The sequence below is a fragment of the Bos javanicus genome, chromosome 1, assembly GCF_032452875.1.
Source record: "Bos javanicus breed banteng chromosome 1, ARS-OSU_banteng_1.0, whole genome shotgun sequence".
Classification (NCBI taxonomy): Eukaryota; Metazoa; Chordata; class Mammalia; order Artiodactyla; family Bovidae; genus Bos; species Bos javanicus.
The window spans coordinates 71,610,468-71,629,431 of NC_083868.1; the positions used below are offsets into that span (position 1 = coordinate 71,610,468).

General features: G+C 37.9%; 1 protein-coding gene across 3 annotated transcripts in view; it reads left to right on the forward strand.

Annotated features, from left to right (window-relative positions):
* The window catches only part of SENP5 (SUMO specific peptidase 5), a 48,259-nt gene that overhangs the window by 22,683 nt on the left and 6,612 nt on the right, over nt 1–18,964 (forward strand). For 2 of the 3 annotated variants that reach the window (XM_061412013.1, XM_061412020.1), the window contains exons 6-9: nt 7,278–7,355; nt 14,283–14,420; nt 17,314–17,397; nt 18,765–18,815. In XM_061412013.1, coding sequence (XP_061267997.1) covers nt 7,278–7,355; nt 14,283–14,420; nt 17,314–17,397; nt 18,765–18,815 — 351 coding nt within the window. The remainder of the gene's footprint in view (nt 1–7,277; nt 7,356–14,282; nt 14,421–17,313; nt 17,398–18,764; nt 18,816–18,964) is intronic. The other variant, XM_061412029.1, reaches the window with a different exon arrangement.

Here is an 18,964-nt window from a genome sequence, read left to right on the forward strand (position 1 = left end):
TTATTCTCTTAAAAAATGTAGTAAAGTGTGTTCATCTTCACTTTTTCTTGGATTAATCTTTGATACTCAGTTTAAATACAAACTAACCCCCAGTAAACTCTAAAATTCCCTCAAGAGCTTAGTTACATATCAAAAAGCTATTTTTTTTTTATTTAATATATTTTGTTTCTGAATACTGATTGCCTGATTGGTAGCCATTAATTTCAACAAGCAAAACCTTTCCAGTAAAGCAAAACCTTTTTAAGTACTTCATTAACTTTCATAAGTCTAATAATTTAAACAGGTAAATATAAGGAATCTCAGATTCCAACACTTTATTAATAGAGACAAAATGTCATAACTTTCCACTTAAAATAAAAAATTGATTAAACATTTTAAATTGGAATCATGAAGCTAATCTGTCAGATTCTCTATTTTGTCAAATTCTCTTAATCAAAGTGTAAATCTAAACATACAGATGATTTTTAACATAAAAGTATTCATTTCAAAACTACAATTTCCCTTTATCACCACTGCATTTAATTCTAAACCTTCACGGTATAAAAAAAGACACAACTGAAAGTGGTTCTCAAAGTATGGTCGCCAAACCAGCAGCATCAGCATCACGTGGGAATTTACTAGAAATGCAAATTTTTGAAAAAAGTAGGGAAAACCACTAGACCATTCAGGTATGACCTAAATCAAATCCCTTAACAATTATACAGTGGAAGTAACAAATAGATTCAAAGGATTAGATCTGATAGTGTGCCTGAAGAACTATGGACAGAGGTTTGTGACATTGTACAGGAGGCAGTGTTCAAGACCATCCCCAAGAAAAAGAAATGCAAAAAGGCAAATTGGCTGTCTGAGGAGGACTTACAAATAGCTGAAAAAAGAAGAGAAGCTAAAGGCAAAGGAGAAGAAGAAAGATATACCCATTTGAATGCAGAGTTCCAAAGACCTGAATGCAGAGTTACAACTCTCTCTCCAAAGAGAGTTCTTATCTCTCTTCCAAGGAGAGATAAGAAAGCCTTCCTCAGAGATCAGTGCAAAGAAATAGTGGAAAAAAATAGAATGGGAAAAACTAGAGATCTCTTCAAGAAAATTAGAGATACCAAGGGAACATTTCATGCAAAAATGGACACAATAAAGGACAGAAATGGTATGGACCTAACAGAAGCAGAAGATATTAAGAAGAGGTGGCAAGAATACACAGAACGATACAAAAAAGTTCTTCAAGACCCAGATAACCACCACGATGATGTGATCACTCACCTAGAGCCAGACATCCTGGCTCAAGTGGGCCTTCAAGTGGGAAGTCACTTCAAGTGGGAAGTCAAGTGGGTCTTAGGAAGCATCACTACAACAAAGCTAGTGGAGGTGATGGAATTCCGGCTGAACTTCAATTTCAAATCCTAAAAGATGACGCTGTGAAAGTGCTGCACTCAATATGGAAGCAAATTTGGAAAACTCATCAGTGGCCACAGGACTAGAAAAGGTCAGTTTTCATTCCAGTCCCACAAAAGGGCAATGCCAAAGAATGTTCAAACTACTGCACAATTGCATTCATCTCACATGCTAGCAAAGTAATGCCCCAAATTCTCCAAGCCAGGCTTCAACAGTATGTGAAGTTCAGATATTCAATCTGGATTTAGAAAAGGCAGAAGAACCAGAGATCAAATTGCAAACATCCTCTGGACGATCAAAAAGCAAGAGAATCCCAGAAAAACATCTACCTCTGCTTTATTGACTATGCCAAAGCCTTTGACTGTGTGGATCATAACAAACTATGGAAAATTCTTAAAGGGATGGGAATACCAGACCACCTTACTTGCCTCCTAAGAAATCTGTATGCAGGTCAAGAAGCATCAGTTAGAACCAGACATGGAACAACAGACTGGTTCCAAATCAGGAAAGGAGTACCTCAAGGCTGTATACTGTCACCCTGCTTATTTACATTAGAGAGCAGAGTACATCATGCAAAAGGCCGGGCTGGATGAAACACAAGCTAGAATGAAGATTGCCGGAAGAACATCAATAACCTCAGATATGCAGATGACACCACCCTTATGGCAGAAAGTGAAGAAGAACTAAAGAGTCTCTTGATGAAAGTGAAAGAGGATAGTGAAAAAGTTGACTTAAAACTCAGCATTCAAAAAAGGAAGATCATGGCATCCAGTCCCATCACTTCACGGCAAATAGATGGGGAAACAATGGAAACAGCGACAGACTTTATTTTGTGGGGGCTCCAAAATCACTGCAGATGGTGACTGCAGCCATAAAAGTAAAAGAAACTTGCTCCTTGGAAGAAAAGCTATGACTAACCTATACAGCATATTAAAAAGCAGAGACATTACTTTGCCAACAAAAGTCCATCTAGTCAAAGCTATGGTTTTTCCATAGTCATATATGGATGTGAGAGTCGGACCATAATGAAAACTGAGTGCTGAAGAATTGATGCTTTGAACTGTGGTGTTGGAGAAGATTATTGAGAGTCCCTTGGATTTCAAGGAGATCAAACCAGTCCATCATAAAGGAAATCAGTGCTGAATACTCATTGGAAGGACTGATGCTGAAGCTGAAACTGCAATACTTTGACCACCTGATGTGAAGAACTGACTCATTGGAAAAGGTCCTGATGCTGGGAAAGATTGAAGGCAGGAGGAGAAAGGGACGACAGAGGATGAGATGTTGGATGGCATCACTGACTCGATGGACATGAGTTTGAGCAAGCTCCGGGAGCTGGTGATGGACAGGGAAGCCTGGCATGCTGTAGTCCCTGGGGTCGCAAAGAGTTGGACATGACAGAGTGACTGAACTAATTGAAAGTGGTTCTCAAAGTATGGTCCCCAAACCAGCAGCATCAGCATCATGTAAGAATTTACTAGAAGCGCAAATTTTTGGATCCATCCAAAATTTCTGGTAAGTCTGAAACTGGAGAGCAGGTCCTAGCAATCTGTTTTAATAAGCCCTTCAGATTCTGATGCACTCAAAAGTTTGAGAATCAATGCCTAGAGATGGCTACTATAAGCATTTTTATGGATACCTAAGGCTAAGGCTATAAGCATTTTTATGGATACCATCCAGATAATCACGATGGTGTGATCACTCACCTAGAGCCAGACATCCTGGAATGTGAAGTCAAGTGGGCCTTAGAAGGCACCACTACAAACAAAGCCAGTGGAGGTGATGGAATTCCAGTTGAGCTATTTCAAATCCTGGAAGATGATGCTGTGAAAGTGCTGCACTCAATATGCCAGCAAATTTGGAAAACTCAGCAGTGTCCACAGGACTGGAAAACGTCAGTTTTCATTCCAATCCCAAAGAAAGGCAATGCCAAAGAATGCTCAAACTACTGCACAATTGCACTCATCTCACACGCTAGTAAAGTAATACTCAAAATTCTCCAAGCCAGGCTTCAGCAATACGTGAACCATGAACTTCCAGATGTTCAAGCTGGTTTTAGAAAAGGCAGAGGAACCAGAGATCAAATTGCCAACATCCGCTGGATCATTGAAAAAGCAAGAGAGTTCCAGAAAAACATCTATTTCTGCTTTATTGATAATGCCAAAGCCTTTGACTCTATGGATCACAATAAACTGTGGAAAATTCTGAAAGAGATGGGAATACCAGACCACCTGACCTGCCTCTTCAGAAACCTATATGCAGGTCAGGAAGCAACAGTTGGAACTGGACATGGAACAACAGACTGGTTCCAAATAGGAAAAGGAGTACATCAAGGCTGTATATTGTAACCCTGCTTATTTAACTTCTATGCAGAGTACATCATGAGAAAGGCTGGGCTGAAAGAAGCACAAGCTGGAATCAAGATTGCCGGGAGAAATATCAATAACCTCAGATATGCAGATGACACCACCCTTATGGCAGAAAGTGAAGAGGAACTCAAAAGCCTCTTGATGAAGGTGAAGAGGAGAGTGAAAAAGTTGGCTTAAAACTCAACATTCAGAAAACGAAGACCATGGCATCTGGTCCCATCACTTCTTGGGAAAAAGATGGGGAAACAGTGGAAACAGTGTCAGACTTTATTTTTTTGGGCTCCAAAATCACTGTAGATGGTGATTGCAGCCATGAAATTAAAAGACGCTTACTCCTTGGAAGAAAAGTTATGACCAACCTAGATAGCATACTGCAAAGCAGAGACATTACTTTGCCAACAAAGGTCCATCTAGTCAAGGCTATGGTTTTTCCAGTGGTCATGTATGGATGTGAGAGTTGGACTGTGAAGAAGGCTGAGTGCCGAAGAATTGATGCTTTTGAACTGTGATGTTGGAGAAGACTCTTGAGAGTCCCTTGGACTGCACAGAGATCCAAGCAGTCCATTCTGAAGGAGATCAGCCCTGGGATTTCTTTGGAAGGAATGATGCTAAAGCTGATACTCCAGTACTTTGGCCACCTCATGCGAAGAGTTGACTCATTGGAAAAGATTCTGATGCTGGGAGGGATTGGGGGCAGGAGGAGAAGGGGATGACAGAGGGCTGGATGGCCTCACTGACTTGATGGACGTGAGTCTGAGTGAACTCCAGGAGTTGGTGATGGACAGGGAGGCCTGGCGTGCTGTGATTCATGGGGTCGCAAAGAGTCAGACAAGACTGAGCGACTGAACTGAACTGAAGGCTCCAGGGTTCTCAAGACAGATGTGCATCAGAATCCTCAGATACCAGATTGCTGAGCCCACTCTCATAGTTTCTGCTTTATTAAGCCTTGAGTGGGGCCTGAGAATTTGTATTTTAACAAGTTCCCAGGTGATACTTACACTGCTGGTCTGATGGCCACATCCTGAGAACCTCAGCACTAACGAGCAGTTTTATCTCAAGTGAGTCAAAGTTACTGAGTAAACGCTAGAAGACCATAGTATGTTTACTCTCTCTGGTGAGCTGATAGTCATTTATAAGCCAGAATTTTGAAAAGGCCAAGGATGCAGAACATGATGCGCCATATGACTAATTTTTTCAGTGTTAGCAGTGACCTTTTTATAGTTACTATTGGGCTTCCCTGATAGCTCAGTTGGTAAAGAATCCACCTGCAATGCAGGAGACCCTGGTTCAATTCCTGGGTCGGGAAGATCCCCTGGAGAAGGGCAGGCTACCCACTCCAGACTTCTGGCCTAGAGAATTCCATGGAAAGTCCATGGGGTCCCAAAGAATCCGACACGACTAAGACACTTTCATGACTATCAGTTCAGTCGCTCAGTCGTGTCTGACTCTTTGTGACCCCATGAATTGCAGCACGCCAGGCCTCCCTGTCCATCACCAACTCCCAGAGTTCATCCAAACTCATGTCCATCGAGTTGGTGATGCCATCCAGCCATCTCATCCTCTGTCATCCCCTTCTCCTCCTGCCCCCAATCCCTCCCAGCATCAGGGTCTTTTCCAAGGAGTCAACTCTTCGCACGAGGTGGCCAAAGTACTGGAGTATCAGCTTTAGCATCAGTCCTTCCAAAGAACACCCAGGACTGATCTCCTTTAGAATGGACTGGTTGGATCTCTGTGCAGTCCAAGGGACTCTCAAGAGTCTTCTCCAACACCACAGTTCAAAGCATCAATTCTTTAGCACTCAGCTTTCTTCACAGTCCAACTCTTACATCCATACATGACCATTGGAAAAACCATAGCCTTGACTAGATGGACCTTTGTTGGCAAAGTAATGTCTCTGCTTTGCAGTATGCTATCTAGGTTCATAACTTTCCTTCCAAGGAGTAAGCGTCTTTTAATTTCATGGCTGCAATCACCATCTGCAGTGATTTTGGAGCCCCAAAAAATAAAGTCTGCCACTGTTTCCACTGTTTCCCCATCTATTTCCCATGAAGTGATGGGACCAGATGCCATGATCTTCGTTTTCTGAATGTTGAGTTTTAAGCCAACTTTTTCACTCTCCTCTTTCACCTTCATCAAGAGGCTCTTTAATTCCTCTTCACTTTCTGCCATAAGGGTGGTGTCATCTGCATATCTGAGGTTATTGATATTTCTCCTGGCAATCTTGATTCCAGCTTGTGCTTCTTTCAGCCCAGCGTTTCTCATGATGTACTCTGCATATAAGTTAAATAAACAGGGTGACAATATACAGCCTTGATGTACTCCTTTTCCTATTTGGAACCAGTCTGTTGTTCCATGTCCAGTTCCAACTGTTGCTTCCTGACCTGCATATAGGTTTCTGAAGAGGCCGGTCAGGTGGTCTGGTATTCCCACATCTTTCAGAATTTTCCACAGTTTATTGTGATCCATAGAGTCAAAGGCTTTGGCATAGTCAATAAAGCAGAAATAGATGTTTTTCTGGAACTCTCTTCCTTTTTCTATGATCCAGCAGATGTTGGCAATTTGATCTCTGGTTCTTCTGCCTTTTCTAAAACCAGCTTGAACTGGTTTGAACTTGGAAGGTCACGGTTCATGTATTGCTGAAGCCTGGCTTGGAGAATTTTGAGCATTACTTTACTAGCGTGTGAGATGAGTGCAATTGTGCAGTAGTTTGAGCATTCTTTGGCATTGCCTTTCTTTGGGATTGGAATGAAAACTGACGTTTTCCAGTCCTGTGGACACTGCTGAGTTTTCCAAATTTGCTGGCATATTGAGTGCAGCACTTTCACAGCATCATCTTTCAAGATTTGAAATAGCTCAACTGGAATTCCATCACCTCCACTGGCTTTGTTCATAGTGATGCTTTCTAAGGCCCACTTGACTTCACATTCCAGGATGTCTGGCTCTAGGTGAGTGATCACACCATTGTGATTATCTGGGTCGTGAAGATCTTTTTGTACAGTTCTTCTGTGTATTCTTGCCATCTCTTCTTAATATCTTCTGCTTCTGTTAGGTCCATACCATTTCTATCCTTTATCAAGCCCATCTTTGCATGAAATGTTCCTTTGGTATCTCTGATTTTCTTGAAGAGATGACTATAGAAGTCTCCAAATCCACATTCCTCAAATGGGATTAGTTTTGTACTTCCCATACCTTGAGTTCAAGGTAACTGTTACCTTATTCTTTCAACTTTATCACCTGATTTGACAAGATTTATCAGATTGTTTCTTTACTTGATTGGATTCAGGTCATCTGTTTATTGCCCCAGTCCAGTTCTGATAAGAGACCACACCTGTAAGGTCATTCTAATGAAAATTTGAAATAGTCTTCTGTGAACTGCTGTAATGTATGTTTTTGTCATTATTTTTAAGAAAAAAGTTTTCCTCATTTTTCGGTCTGTCTTACATTCAGGAATTTTTAAATTTGCCTTTTAAGTCCTGACACAGCCTATATAATCTTGAGTGCTTGTATTTGATGTCTTTCTAGGTTCACTTCTTCAACAGCTTTTTTCATAGACAGCTGGTTACCAAAGGATATAATGGAGTAAAAAGATGGACTAAAAAGGTATTTGCTTTATTTCTTTTTTATTCTAAATTTGAAGTGCAGATGAAGCTGTCTTTACTGCCAGTATGATATATAGTAGAAACAGGCCCATTAACTTAAAGTTGCTTTTTATTATATCTTTTAAATCTTTTTGTTTGAAGGACAAGACACTAGTAAAATTTCTGAATCTATCCAGTTGATTGGAATCTGCTAGAACATAGAGCACTGGATTGGAAGTTAAAGGTTCTGACACTGTTATTAGCTGGCTGTCCAACTTAGATAAGGTTAATTTGGGCTTCAGATTGCTTATTTATAAAAACAAAATGATAAAGCAATCCCTAAGGTTCTTTCCAACCTTAATATCTCTCTTTATTCATTGACTGTGTCAGAAACATTATTTTAAAAGCCTATTTATGTTCTATTTTTGATATTAAGTCTTAGGTAATTATGGGTGTAAACTATTTTTGCAAAGTACAAACAGCTGATTGAACATTGCTAGGTAGTTTTTTGTACAAGGCATCATCAGTAGTGCTATTATGTTGGTAGAAGCATGGGAGAAGAAAGAATAGCCGGAACGCAGAGACCAAAGAAGAGAGTGTCATGAAGTGAATCTGATTCAGAGATGCAGGGCCTTGTGGCCTACATTTTAAATTTTATCCTAAATGTGTAAGAATCTATTGAAGGGTTTTAGGTGATGACATCCAATTTGTATTTTGCTCTAAGTGGCACTGAAGATGGATGAATGTGGGAGCAAAGTTGATGTGAGTAGGAGACCACTGCATATTAAGTGTACTTTTTAAATTACAGTAGTAGAAGAGATGGGAGTTGTACACAAATACGAGTGTGACCTAGGAAGTAAATTAACAGGAGGGCTGGTGCACTGGGACGACCCAGAGGGATGGTATGGGAGGGAGGAGGGTTCAGGATGGGGAACACATGTATACCTGTGGTGGATTCATTTCGATATTTGGCAAAACCAATACAATATTGTAAAGTTTAAAAATAAAATTAAAAAAAATAGTAATAAATTAACAGGACTTGGTGATGAGTAGGTTATGAGGGATGAAGAAGAGGAATTGTGAAAGATGACTTCCGAGCATGTAACTTGTGCCACTAGATGGGCTGTGGTGGTGTTTATATTAGCAAAATTGAGGACAGCTAATTAGTAGGGGATTGGTCAACTGAAAAATATATGTCCGAGATTTCCTTGGTGATCCAGTGGCTAAGACTCTGGGCTCCCAATGCAGGGTCCTGGGTTTGATCCCTGTCAGGGAACTAGATCCATCCCACATGCTCCAACAGAGATCGCAAGTGCCACAATTAAGACCTGGTGCAGCCAAATAAATAAATAAAAGTAAATATAAAATATATATAAATAAAGATATGTATATACATCCATATAATAGGATGCTACTTAACCAGGAGAAGTTACGTAGCTGAGGAAAGATGATCATGTGTAGTATGGAGTAGAGAAAGGTTAGACAGGTATATCTTGAAGGTATTGTTGGTTTGGTTCCAGCCATGGCAATAAAGTGAATATTGCAAAAAAGGGAGTCACCAGATTATTTTGTTTTCCCAGTGCATATAAAAGTTGTTTACACAATAGTCCCTTATGTTTGCAACAGTATTATGCATAAAAAAAATAATGTGCATACCTTAATTAAAAGTACCTTTTTGCTAAAAAAAAAAAAAAAATGCTAACCATCCCCTGAGCCTGAGTGAGTTAGAGCAGTAATATCAAAGATCACTGATCATGAATAACTATAATGAATATAATAACAATGAAAAAATTTGAAATATTGCAAGAATTACCAGAATGTGGCAAAGAGACATGAAGTAAACAAATGTTGGAAAAATGGTGCCAATAGGCTTTATCTATGCAGGGTTGCCATAAATCTTTAATTTATAAAATATGCAATATCTGCACAGTACAGTAAAACAAGGTATGTTTTGTAAATAGCATGGAAAATTTTCTGAATAATAAATGACATGAAATTGAAGGAATAAAGCCAAATATAATTCAGTGTCATTTCATTAAATAGAATAAATTAAATTGTTCCATCCCTTGGACTCTCTCAGATTGGATTAAATCAGAAAATCCAACTATATGTATGTATAGGAAACAAACATAAAATAATATGAAAAAACTTGAAAGTAAAGTGACAGGTACTAAGCAGATGCAAACCAAAAAAGAAAGAAGTGGCAGTGGCAAGCAAAAAGGAGGAACAGCAGTATTAACAGCAGATGAGGTAGAATTTAGGGTAAAAAGTACACTGTGATAAAATTTTAGTACACAGGAGATATAACAGTGATTACAAAAGCAAGGAGACGTTGGTAAACAGTGATATTGAGAGACCTCTTTCATGGTTGGACAAATCTAGCAGATAAAAAATAAGATCATATATAAAAAATACAACCAGTGTTTTTGGTTTAATAGATTTATACTAGATCTTTATACCCTCAAAAAATTATTCTTATATCCAAGAAACATTTGTAAAAATTGATTATGTACTTGGCCAAAATTATTACATATACTATTCCTTAACCACAGTTCAATCAAATTAAAAATAAATAATAAAAGGTCTAAAAAAAATCTTTAAAAATTTCACACATATACACATTACTTGATATAACCCTTGGGTCTAAAAGAAAATAGATTATACAGTAAAGGACAGAAAAGGGAACACAATCTTAGCAGCCACTATGGAATAAAATGAAATCTCTTTTGAGAAAAAAAATAATAGTCATAAATGCCATTATTATTCAAGAAAAAAGGAAAAATAGAAGAATTAAGTACTTACTGAGTTTGATTACATTAAGAAAAATTATGGAGTAACCAAGAATTTGGAATGCAACAAATAGTGAAACAATGAAAGTACAAAGAAAATTCACAGCAGAATTTTAAAAAATTTATCTCAAAGCACCAGAGTCCATTCTGTGTGTACAACTTAAAACTCTGATGATATAAAAGAAAAATGAATTAATTCAACTGTATAAAAAGATAAACAGTAAACTGGGAAAAACATTTGATATTTATGTCAAATATTTGATATCAAATGTATATTTATATCAAATATCAAAGAACTATTTTTTAAATATATAAGTGCTTCTACACATCAGTTAGAAAACAACCTCACCAACTCAATAGAAAAACGAGTGAATGATATGAATGAAAAGTATTGTAAACAAGTCCTTGAGTTCTGGATATGTCTTCTGTCAAATCTATACTTTTTATTGTTTTGTCTCAGTCTCTAACTTTTCTCCTTATTTCTTTAATATGCGTTTTGATGAATAGAGACTTTTATTTTTATGAAATCTAATTTACCATACTCTTTTCTTTTATAGTCTTGCTTTCTATATCTGGTCTAAGAAATATTTGCCTCATATATTTTCTTCTAACAGCCTTATAGTTTTAGGTTTTACATTTACATCTCTGGTGCATCTGTTTTTGTGTAATCATAAGGTAGGGATCAAGATTTTTCTTCCCCCTCCATATGGTTGGATGGCATCACCGACTCAATGGACATGGGTTTGGGTGGACTGCGGGAGTTGGTGATGGACAGGGAGGCCTGGCGTGCTGCGGACATGGCTGAACTGAACTGATGCATATCCAGTTGTTTCAGTGGCGTTTCCTGAAAAGACTTGTCTTTCCCATTTTAATTGCTTTGGCATCTTTGTAGAAAGTTGATTGGCCATATATGTGTGGGCCTATTTCTGGACTTTATGTTCTTTGGCACTGACCTCTTTGTTCTTAGCTAATACCACACTGTCTTGATCACTGTCTTTACAGTTTGTCTTAAAATCAGTGTAAATGGCCATGTTTAGCCTTCTTTTTCAGATAGCTTTGGCAATTCTAGGTCCTTTCACATTCTCATCAAAATTTCAGAATCAGTTTGTCAATCTCTACTTTTAAAAAACTTGCTGGGTTATGATTGGGATTGTGTTTAATCTGTACGTTCATTTGGAGACAATGGAGGCCTTAACAGTATTGTCTTTCAGTCTATAAACATGGTATATTTTCCATTTATTTGGATCTTTAATTTTTTTCAGCAATATTTTTTAAATCTTAGTGTACAGATCTTGCACCTAAATGTATCATAGGTATTTCATATTTCTGAAACTGCTATAAACAGAATTTTAAAAATGTTATTTTTCAATTATTTGCAGTTAGTATAGAGAAATACAGTTGATTTCTCTGTATTGACCTTGTATCCTGTGACTTGTCAAACTCACTTACTGATTCTAGATTTTTGTAGATTCATGAGATTTTCATAAATGATTATGTCAACAGGTAGTGACTGTTTTATTTCTTCCTTTCCAAACTGTATGCCATCTTTTTCTTGCTTGATTGCACTGGCTAGGACTTCCAGTACATTGTTGAATAAAAGTAATGAGGGAAGACACCTTTGCCTTGGAAAGAAAGAATTCAGTTTTTCACTGCTATTTATGATGTCATTTGTAGGTTTTTTATAGATACTCTTTATCAAGTTAAGGCGGAGAAGTCAATGGCACCCCACTCCAATACTCCTGCCTGGAAAATCCCATGGACAGAGGAGCCTGGTTGGCTGCATTCCATGGGGTTGCTAAGAGTCGGATATGACTGAGCGACTTCACTTTCACTTTTCGCTTTCATGCATTGGAGAAGGAAATGGCAACCCACTCCAGTGTTCTTGCCTGGAGAATCCCAGGGACGGGGGAGCCTGGTGGGCTGCCGTCTATGGGGTCTCACAGAGTCGGACACGACTGAAGTGACTTAGCAGCAGCATCAAGTTAAGGAAGAGACCTCCTATTTGTGGTTTGCTGACAGCTTTTAATCATAGATGTTAAGTTTTGTCAAATGCTTTCCCTGTATCTAAGAGATGGTGCTATGTTTTTTCATCTTTATCCCATTAATGGGATTCAGACTGAAGGAGCAGCACCTAATCTTGAGACATGTCCGTCTTAGAGCCACATGATGGTTCTTGAAGCTTCAGCTTGGTCATGACATAAATTCACTTCTCTTTACCATGCATAGGTTAAAGCAAAGCATGTGACTACCTTTCTCCCCCTGGGAGGGGCAGCGAAGCCACATGGCAGTAGGTAGTTCTTCTGTATAATCCTCTTACAGGGAACTGAAAGTGTTAGTTGCTCAACCATGTCTGTGTCTGACTCTGCAACCCCATGGACTGTAGCCTTCCAGGCTCCTCTGTCCACGGGATTCTCTGGCAAGAATACTGGAGTGGGTTGCCATTCCCTTCTCTAGGGTATCTTCCTGAACCAGGGATCGAATCTGGATCTCCTGCACTGTAGGCAGATTCTTTACCGTTTGAGCCTCCCTCTTATAGGGAGGACAACAAATAATTGATATCAATAATATATCCACACATATCATTCTTAATTATATGTAATAAGGTTGTGTGTGTGTGTGTGTGTGAAAATTAATACATTAAAGAAGAAAAAGATCTGGAAAGATGTAAACTGAAGTGTATCTTTTTATCTGTACTTTGTAATTTTTATTTTAAAATTGCTTTATAATTAAGTTTCTTTTTAAGAAAAATGTAAATTTGGTCTCATTTAATACTGTATTTTAAATATGATTCCTTGTTTTAGATACTCAGAATTTTTGAGCCAGAAAGGACCAGTTGTCTGTCCTGTTTAATATTTCCTGTCCACCTTACTTCCCAGATTTATGGATACAGAAACTTTGCAGAAGTGCTTTGTTCCAAGGTCATGTAAACTAGTGGAAGATTCTTCTAGAGCAGGACATTATCTGATTATCAGAAAGCAAAGAAGGCTTGAGAAATAGTTGCTAAGAATCTAGTTTAAAATAGTCTTATAATTGTTTTAATTCAAGGAATCACTCCAGTACTCTTGCCTGGAAAACCCCACCAACGGAGGAGCCTGGTAGGCTGCATGCAGTCCATGGGGTCGCAAAGGGTTGGACACGACTGAGTGACTTCACTTTCACTTTTCACTTTCATGCATTGGAGAAGGAAATGGCAACCCACTCCAGTGTTCTCGCCTGGAGAATCTCGGGGACGGGGAGCCTGGTGGGCTGCCGTCTATGGGGTCGCACAGAGTCGGACACGACTGAAGTGACTTAGCAGCAGCAAGGAATCACTAAAACACTCTTAAAAACACCTGAAAAAAAATCCATTCATCCTTCTATAAAATGTCTAATGAATACCTACTTCTTTATCATCCAGTCCACAACTAGGATTTTAAGTGGTATAGTGAATGCTTCTAGATTTTAAAGCACATGTATTAGGATATGAAGCGTGAATTGGGATATAAAGGACATATAAATAATTATCAAGGATATTTTTCTCAATTTCGACAACTGAGAGATCCAAGGTAGTGATAATGATAACAGCTAAGATTTATTGGCTACATATAATGGTTAAGCATACTTAGTGCACTTTACATGTATTGTCACTCTCAACAAATTCATAAAGTGGATACTATTGTTATCTGTAGTTTATAATTGAGGAAATCAAGGAACAAAGAATCTATGCAAATTACCAAAGTCTTCTAACCACAGAGCTACAATTTGAACTTGACCAGACTTACTATACTGAATCTCTAAAAGAAGGCTAAAAGAAGGTTATGCTGTTTTCTAATACCACAATTCCTTCCTAGATAGGAATTGATTCTAGGTCAAATATGTATATAAGAAAATTATTTAAGCTTAAAAATAAGTTAAATCATGTTAGGTAGTTAATAAGCACAGATTAGCAGGTTAAGTGGAAAACAGTGCTTTCTGTACCTTCAGTTTCCTTATTGTTGTGTATTTTAGCTTACTAGTTATAAACATGGGCTTTAGATTAAGATCTGGCTTCAAATTCTGGCTTCACTTCCTAGATTTATGACCTTGGGCAGGTGAAGGGTTAGTAAATGGAAACTGCTGTTTCTTGTTGGTTTGGAAAGCCCATGGTGATGGCTACATTTCTTTTATTTTTTCTTGATCAGGTGGATTTATTTAAAAAGAGTCTTCTGTTGATCCCTATTCACCTGGAAGTCCACTGGTCTCTCATTACTGTGACACTCTCTAATCGAATTATTTCATTTTATGATTCCCAAGGCATTCATTTTAAGTTTTGTGTAGAGGTAAGTTAATATACTCCCCCACTCCTTTTTTCCTATTCATTTTGTCATTGACCAAATGGTATCTCAGCTCTAGGATAGAACAGCAGAATTCAGTACCACAGGTGATCAGTTCCTGTCATGACATGTCAACATGTTGGCAGAGAAATGGACTATAAGAGGAACCTCCAGATGGGAAGAGGTAGCAGTCCAGGATCTGGATCCCTCTCTGAGATACCTGCCCTATTTGGATTTCATCAGATTTTTTTTCAGTCATTCCCTTTAAACTACATTTTGAATATGGATAGAAATCATTTTCTGGGACTTCCCTGGTGGTCCGGCAGTTAAGACTGCATGCTTCCACTGCAAGGGGCACAGGTTTGATCCCTTAGGAAACTAAGATCCTGCATGCTGTGAGGTGCAGCCAAAAAGAAAAAACAAAACGGAAATCATTTTCTTGGTTTCTCCTAGAGCTAAAATTGGTTTGTATCTTCAAAATAACTTCTGCAGAATGAATCATAGCCAAGAGAATCAGCTGGCAAAATATTAGAGTTCAACTAATAAGAGTTCAACAAGATGGCAGGATACAAAGCAAGAAAAATCAGTGTGTTTCCTGATTTTCCTGCACTAGCAAGAGCTAGTTAGAAAATGTAAACAGATTTCATTTTTAAAAGCAAAAAGAGGTGAATTACCCAGGAATATACCCTAACAAAAAAGGGGACATTCTTTGAGATGAAAACTCTAACGTATATAAAGGAAATCTGAATAGATGGAAAGATAGGCACACTCAATATTAGGAGATTAATTCTCCCTGAACTAATATAAACCAATTTTTGTCCTAATCAGTTTCTCAGAAGGATTTTGAATGAAACCTGATAAACTCATCCTAGAATTTATATTGCAGAATTCATGTCATGACAGCTAAAGTAGTTTTGAAGTAGAAAAAAACTGAAAGAAGGAATACTTGGTCTACTAGTTGTCAAACCATATCACAAAGTTTTAATAATTAAAACTTTTAATTATATTGGTTAGGAGTAGACAAGTAGATTGGTGGAACAACATGGAGAATCTAGGAATAACTCATGTATATGTGGGAACTTAGTATATGATAAAGTTGAGGAAGGACAAGCTATTTGATGTACGCCTTGGGAAAGTTAGCTATTTGGAAAAGTAAAATACAAATTCTGTTTCATACTATTCATATATAAGAAAAACAAATTCCAGATGGAATAATGATCTAAATATAAAACATAAAACTATGAAAGTTAGACTAAAATATAGATGTTATGTTCTCAGAATATGAAAAGCCTTCTTATCCAGAACCAAAAAAGCAAGACTATATCATAATTTGAAACTTACATGTCACAGTTAAAAGGGATTGACTTGGAGAAAATGTTACTGACATATATAAGTCACTTTCTAGAATATTAAAAGAACTACACAAATGAGTAAAAAAAGATCTAAGAAATGGACAAAGGATAAAATAAGTAATTTTTAGGGAAAATGCCAGTAGCTGTTAAACCCATGGAGAGATGCTCACCAGAAAATGGGAAATGTATTGCAGTCAGTGGGGTTGCAAAGAGTCAGTCACGACCTAGTGAATGTACAACAACAAATTAAAATTGCCTCAGGGTTCCATTTTTTTGCCTATTGTGTTAGGAAAAGTTTGATGGTACTAAAATGGGTGTAAGGAAATAGGCATTCTCATATTTTCTGGTGGAGTGTATAAATTAATACAGCCGTTTGGGGAATAACTGCAGTTCTAGTTGCTTCTAAGTGCCTTTCAAGTAAAAAAGATGCATATCCTATTACAAACTAGTTCTGTTTCTTGGTATATACTCCATAAAAGTGCTTGTGTATGCACCAAGAATGGGGCACACACCAGGGTGTTCATTGCAGCATTATTGATAATAGTGAAAAATCAAAATGAACTAAACTTAGCTCTACCTACAGAATAGCTAAATAGATACACTGTTATATATTCACAATATTAAACAGACCATAGCAGTTACAGAATATAGTAATGGGTTGGCCAAAAAGTTCACTTGGATTTTTCCGTACCATCTTACAGAAATGCCTAACTTTTTGGCCAACCCAACAGATCTTTGCGTCTTAACAGGGAAAGATTTACAAGACCTACTGAGTTTGAAAAGGCAAGTTGCAGAATGATACAATATATAGGGGAAAAATACGAATACAGACATACACTTGTGTACATACACATGTACATACACATTTCTCCTCCACCTTCAGAGGGTTAATTTAATTCATGTAACCTCTGACTCCACTCTTACAAGAAGATAGGCAGAGAAAGATATGCACAAAGAGGTGGAGGGAGTAGGGGAAAAGTATAAACTCCAATAGGCTTTGTCTTGGGAGAGATTTCAGCATTGGACTTGACTGTATTTAGTATCCAGGATGAGTTTAAATAATATAACTTTCTAGAAACTGAGTGATACTTTTACCTGCAGCCCTCATAAATATGGAATATATCTAAGGCTAGAATGTTTAAATTTAGTTTCAGTTATTAATGATTTCTGCCATGGATTCCTTCTCTCTGTTAAGCATTGGCAGTAATTAAGACATTCTTTTTGTTTTGCCAGTATTTAATTTTAAGTTTCAAATTCACCAAGCTGACTTATTCCTGGAAAAGGCTGACCATCTTATTAAAAAGGTCTAATTAAAACATATACCAGTGTCCACAGTCTTAAGTGCATATAGTATAGAAGGTCTGAGTCCTTCAGTCTATAAAGTGAAAAAGGTCTGAAGTCAAGTTCCAGCTCTAAACTCTTTAATGCAATCTCTGCCCAGTGGTGGGGCCACAGCCTCCTCTTTTGCTTCTATCTGCTGTGGGCAGGTTCCATTTTTCACCAACTGATGGAACACAGCATCTGTGTTGTGGTTTCTTTTTAACCAGAATATAAGAAAGTATTTGCTGACTGAAGCCAGAGAAAAAAATAGACCTGAATTTCTTCAGGGTTGGCAGACTGCTGTTACAAAGGTAAGTAAGTGATAAAAAATGAAAACCCAGGCATGTCAAGGGGCTGAAATTATCTAAGGGGTGGGTGTTTTTAAATGCATATGAAGACTGATCATGAAGATAACCAAAGGAAAGTCTGGAGGCTGCAGGGAGGCAGCTCAGAATAAACCTCAGTTCAGTATTCATCATCTGGCTGCCCAGTTTCCCGCTGCTTGCTGGAGCAAGTAAATTCAGTCATTTCATCCCTGGGGCAGCTTCTGATGATATAGTTGCTCTGTTGAAAAAAAAGACATCTGCTTCTTGCCTCATGGCTCTTATTTCCAGATGATTCATATAGACCCAGAGAAATACTGACATGACTATTTTGGATTCACCAAGGGAGCAAGTGCACTGGGCTGCTTTCCAGGCATTTGGGGAAGACAAGTGGCTTGAGAGCTTCAGTTCTGAACAGTCTAGAAGCAGCACTATGTTTAGCCATAGACAGTAAAGCTGTGTATGGGGCAGAGTAAGCAGGCCTACCCTCTTAACTCTGTCACAGATACCAGGGTCTTGCATTTTATGGGGCACTGCTTTGTTTTCCCGGTGTTTTTATATGTATGACCTCATTTGATCCTTATAATCTGAGGTAGGCAAGTCACTTAGGAGTAAGAAGCATCTCTGACCTTCCCCAAAGTTCATCAAAACCATTGACCATTAGGTCCTTGAACTCAGGTCTATTTGGATCAATGACACAATGTGAAAGAAGCAGAGTCTTGAAATAAACCTTTAACTCAAACCAAAGGGACAAGGTTTATGCATTTATCCTTGAACTAAATGCTAACTTTTAAACTTACGTTTTGTGTTTTAAATACCCTAGTTTATTAGTTGAAAGCAGAATTGCTCTTGTGAATATTCTGAACTTACCCAACAGTATATCCAGGTGTTCCCCTAAATTTAATCAGGATCTTTCAACACTTCCAGGCAGAATATAGTAACCAGTTCTTTGGAAAACATTGTTTACCTTTACAGTGTCTTTAAAAGAATAGGACAGAGTTGTGAAATACGAGATGAAGAGTGAAGACTGCCAAACAGCGTTTAGTACTAAGTATTCAGAGTCCAGGTCTGCATTCTCTGAGTCACGATTCCATTTTGATTCCATAGTCAGTGAACTGATAGCAAAAATGATTATCCATGGAAGTTTTAAAATAGGATTTTTGACTTCCCATTTCTCATGTTTAAGTTACTGATTGATAGCTCTTTTCATGCGACCAGGTGCCTCCATAAACTCAAAACACTTTGTAAAGCAGAGGTATATACCAGCTGTCTTGGACACAAGTTTCCTGCAGCTTTTCTTATCTGACAGGGAACACTTGATTTTGTTTTAATAATTGTTTTGTTTTTCCCCTTAGTGTATTCCACAACAGAAAAACGATAGTGACTGTGGAGTATTTGTGCTCCAGGTAAAGAATTTTTTTTTTTTTTTGTATTTACAATTTATAAACTTGTTGGGTTTAGAGAAGAGAAGGGGGATCCCTCTGATGTGTGCATGGTACTACATACAGGTAACAGAACACTCCTCCCAAACCTATGTCACTGAAAAGCAGTAGTT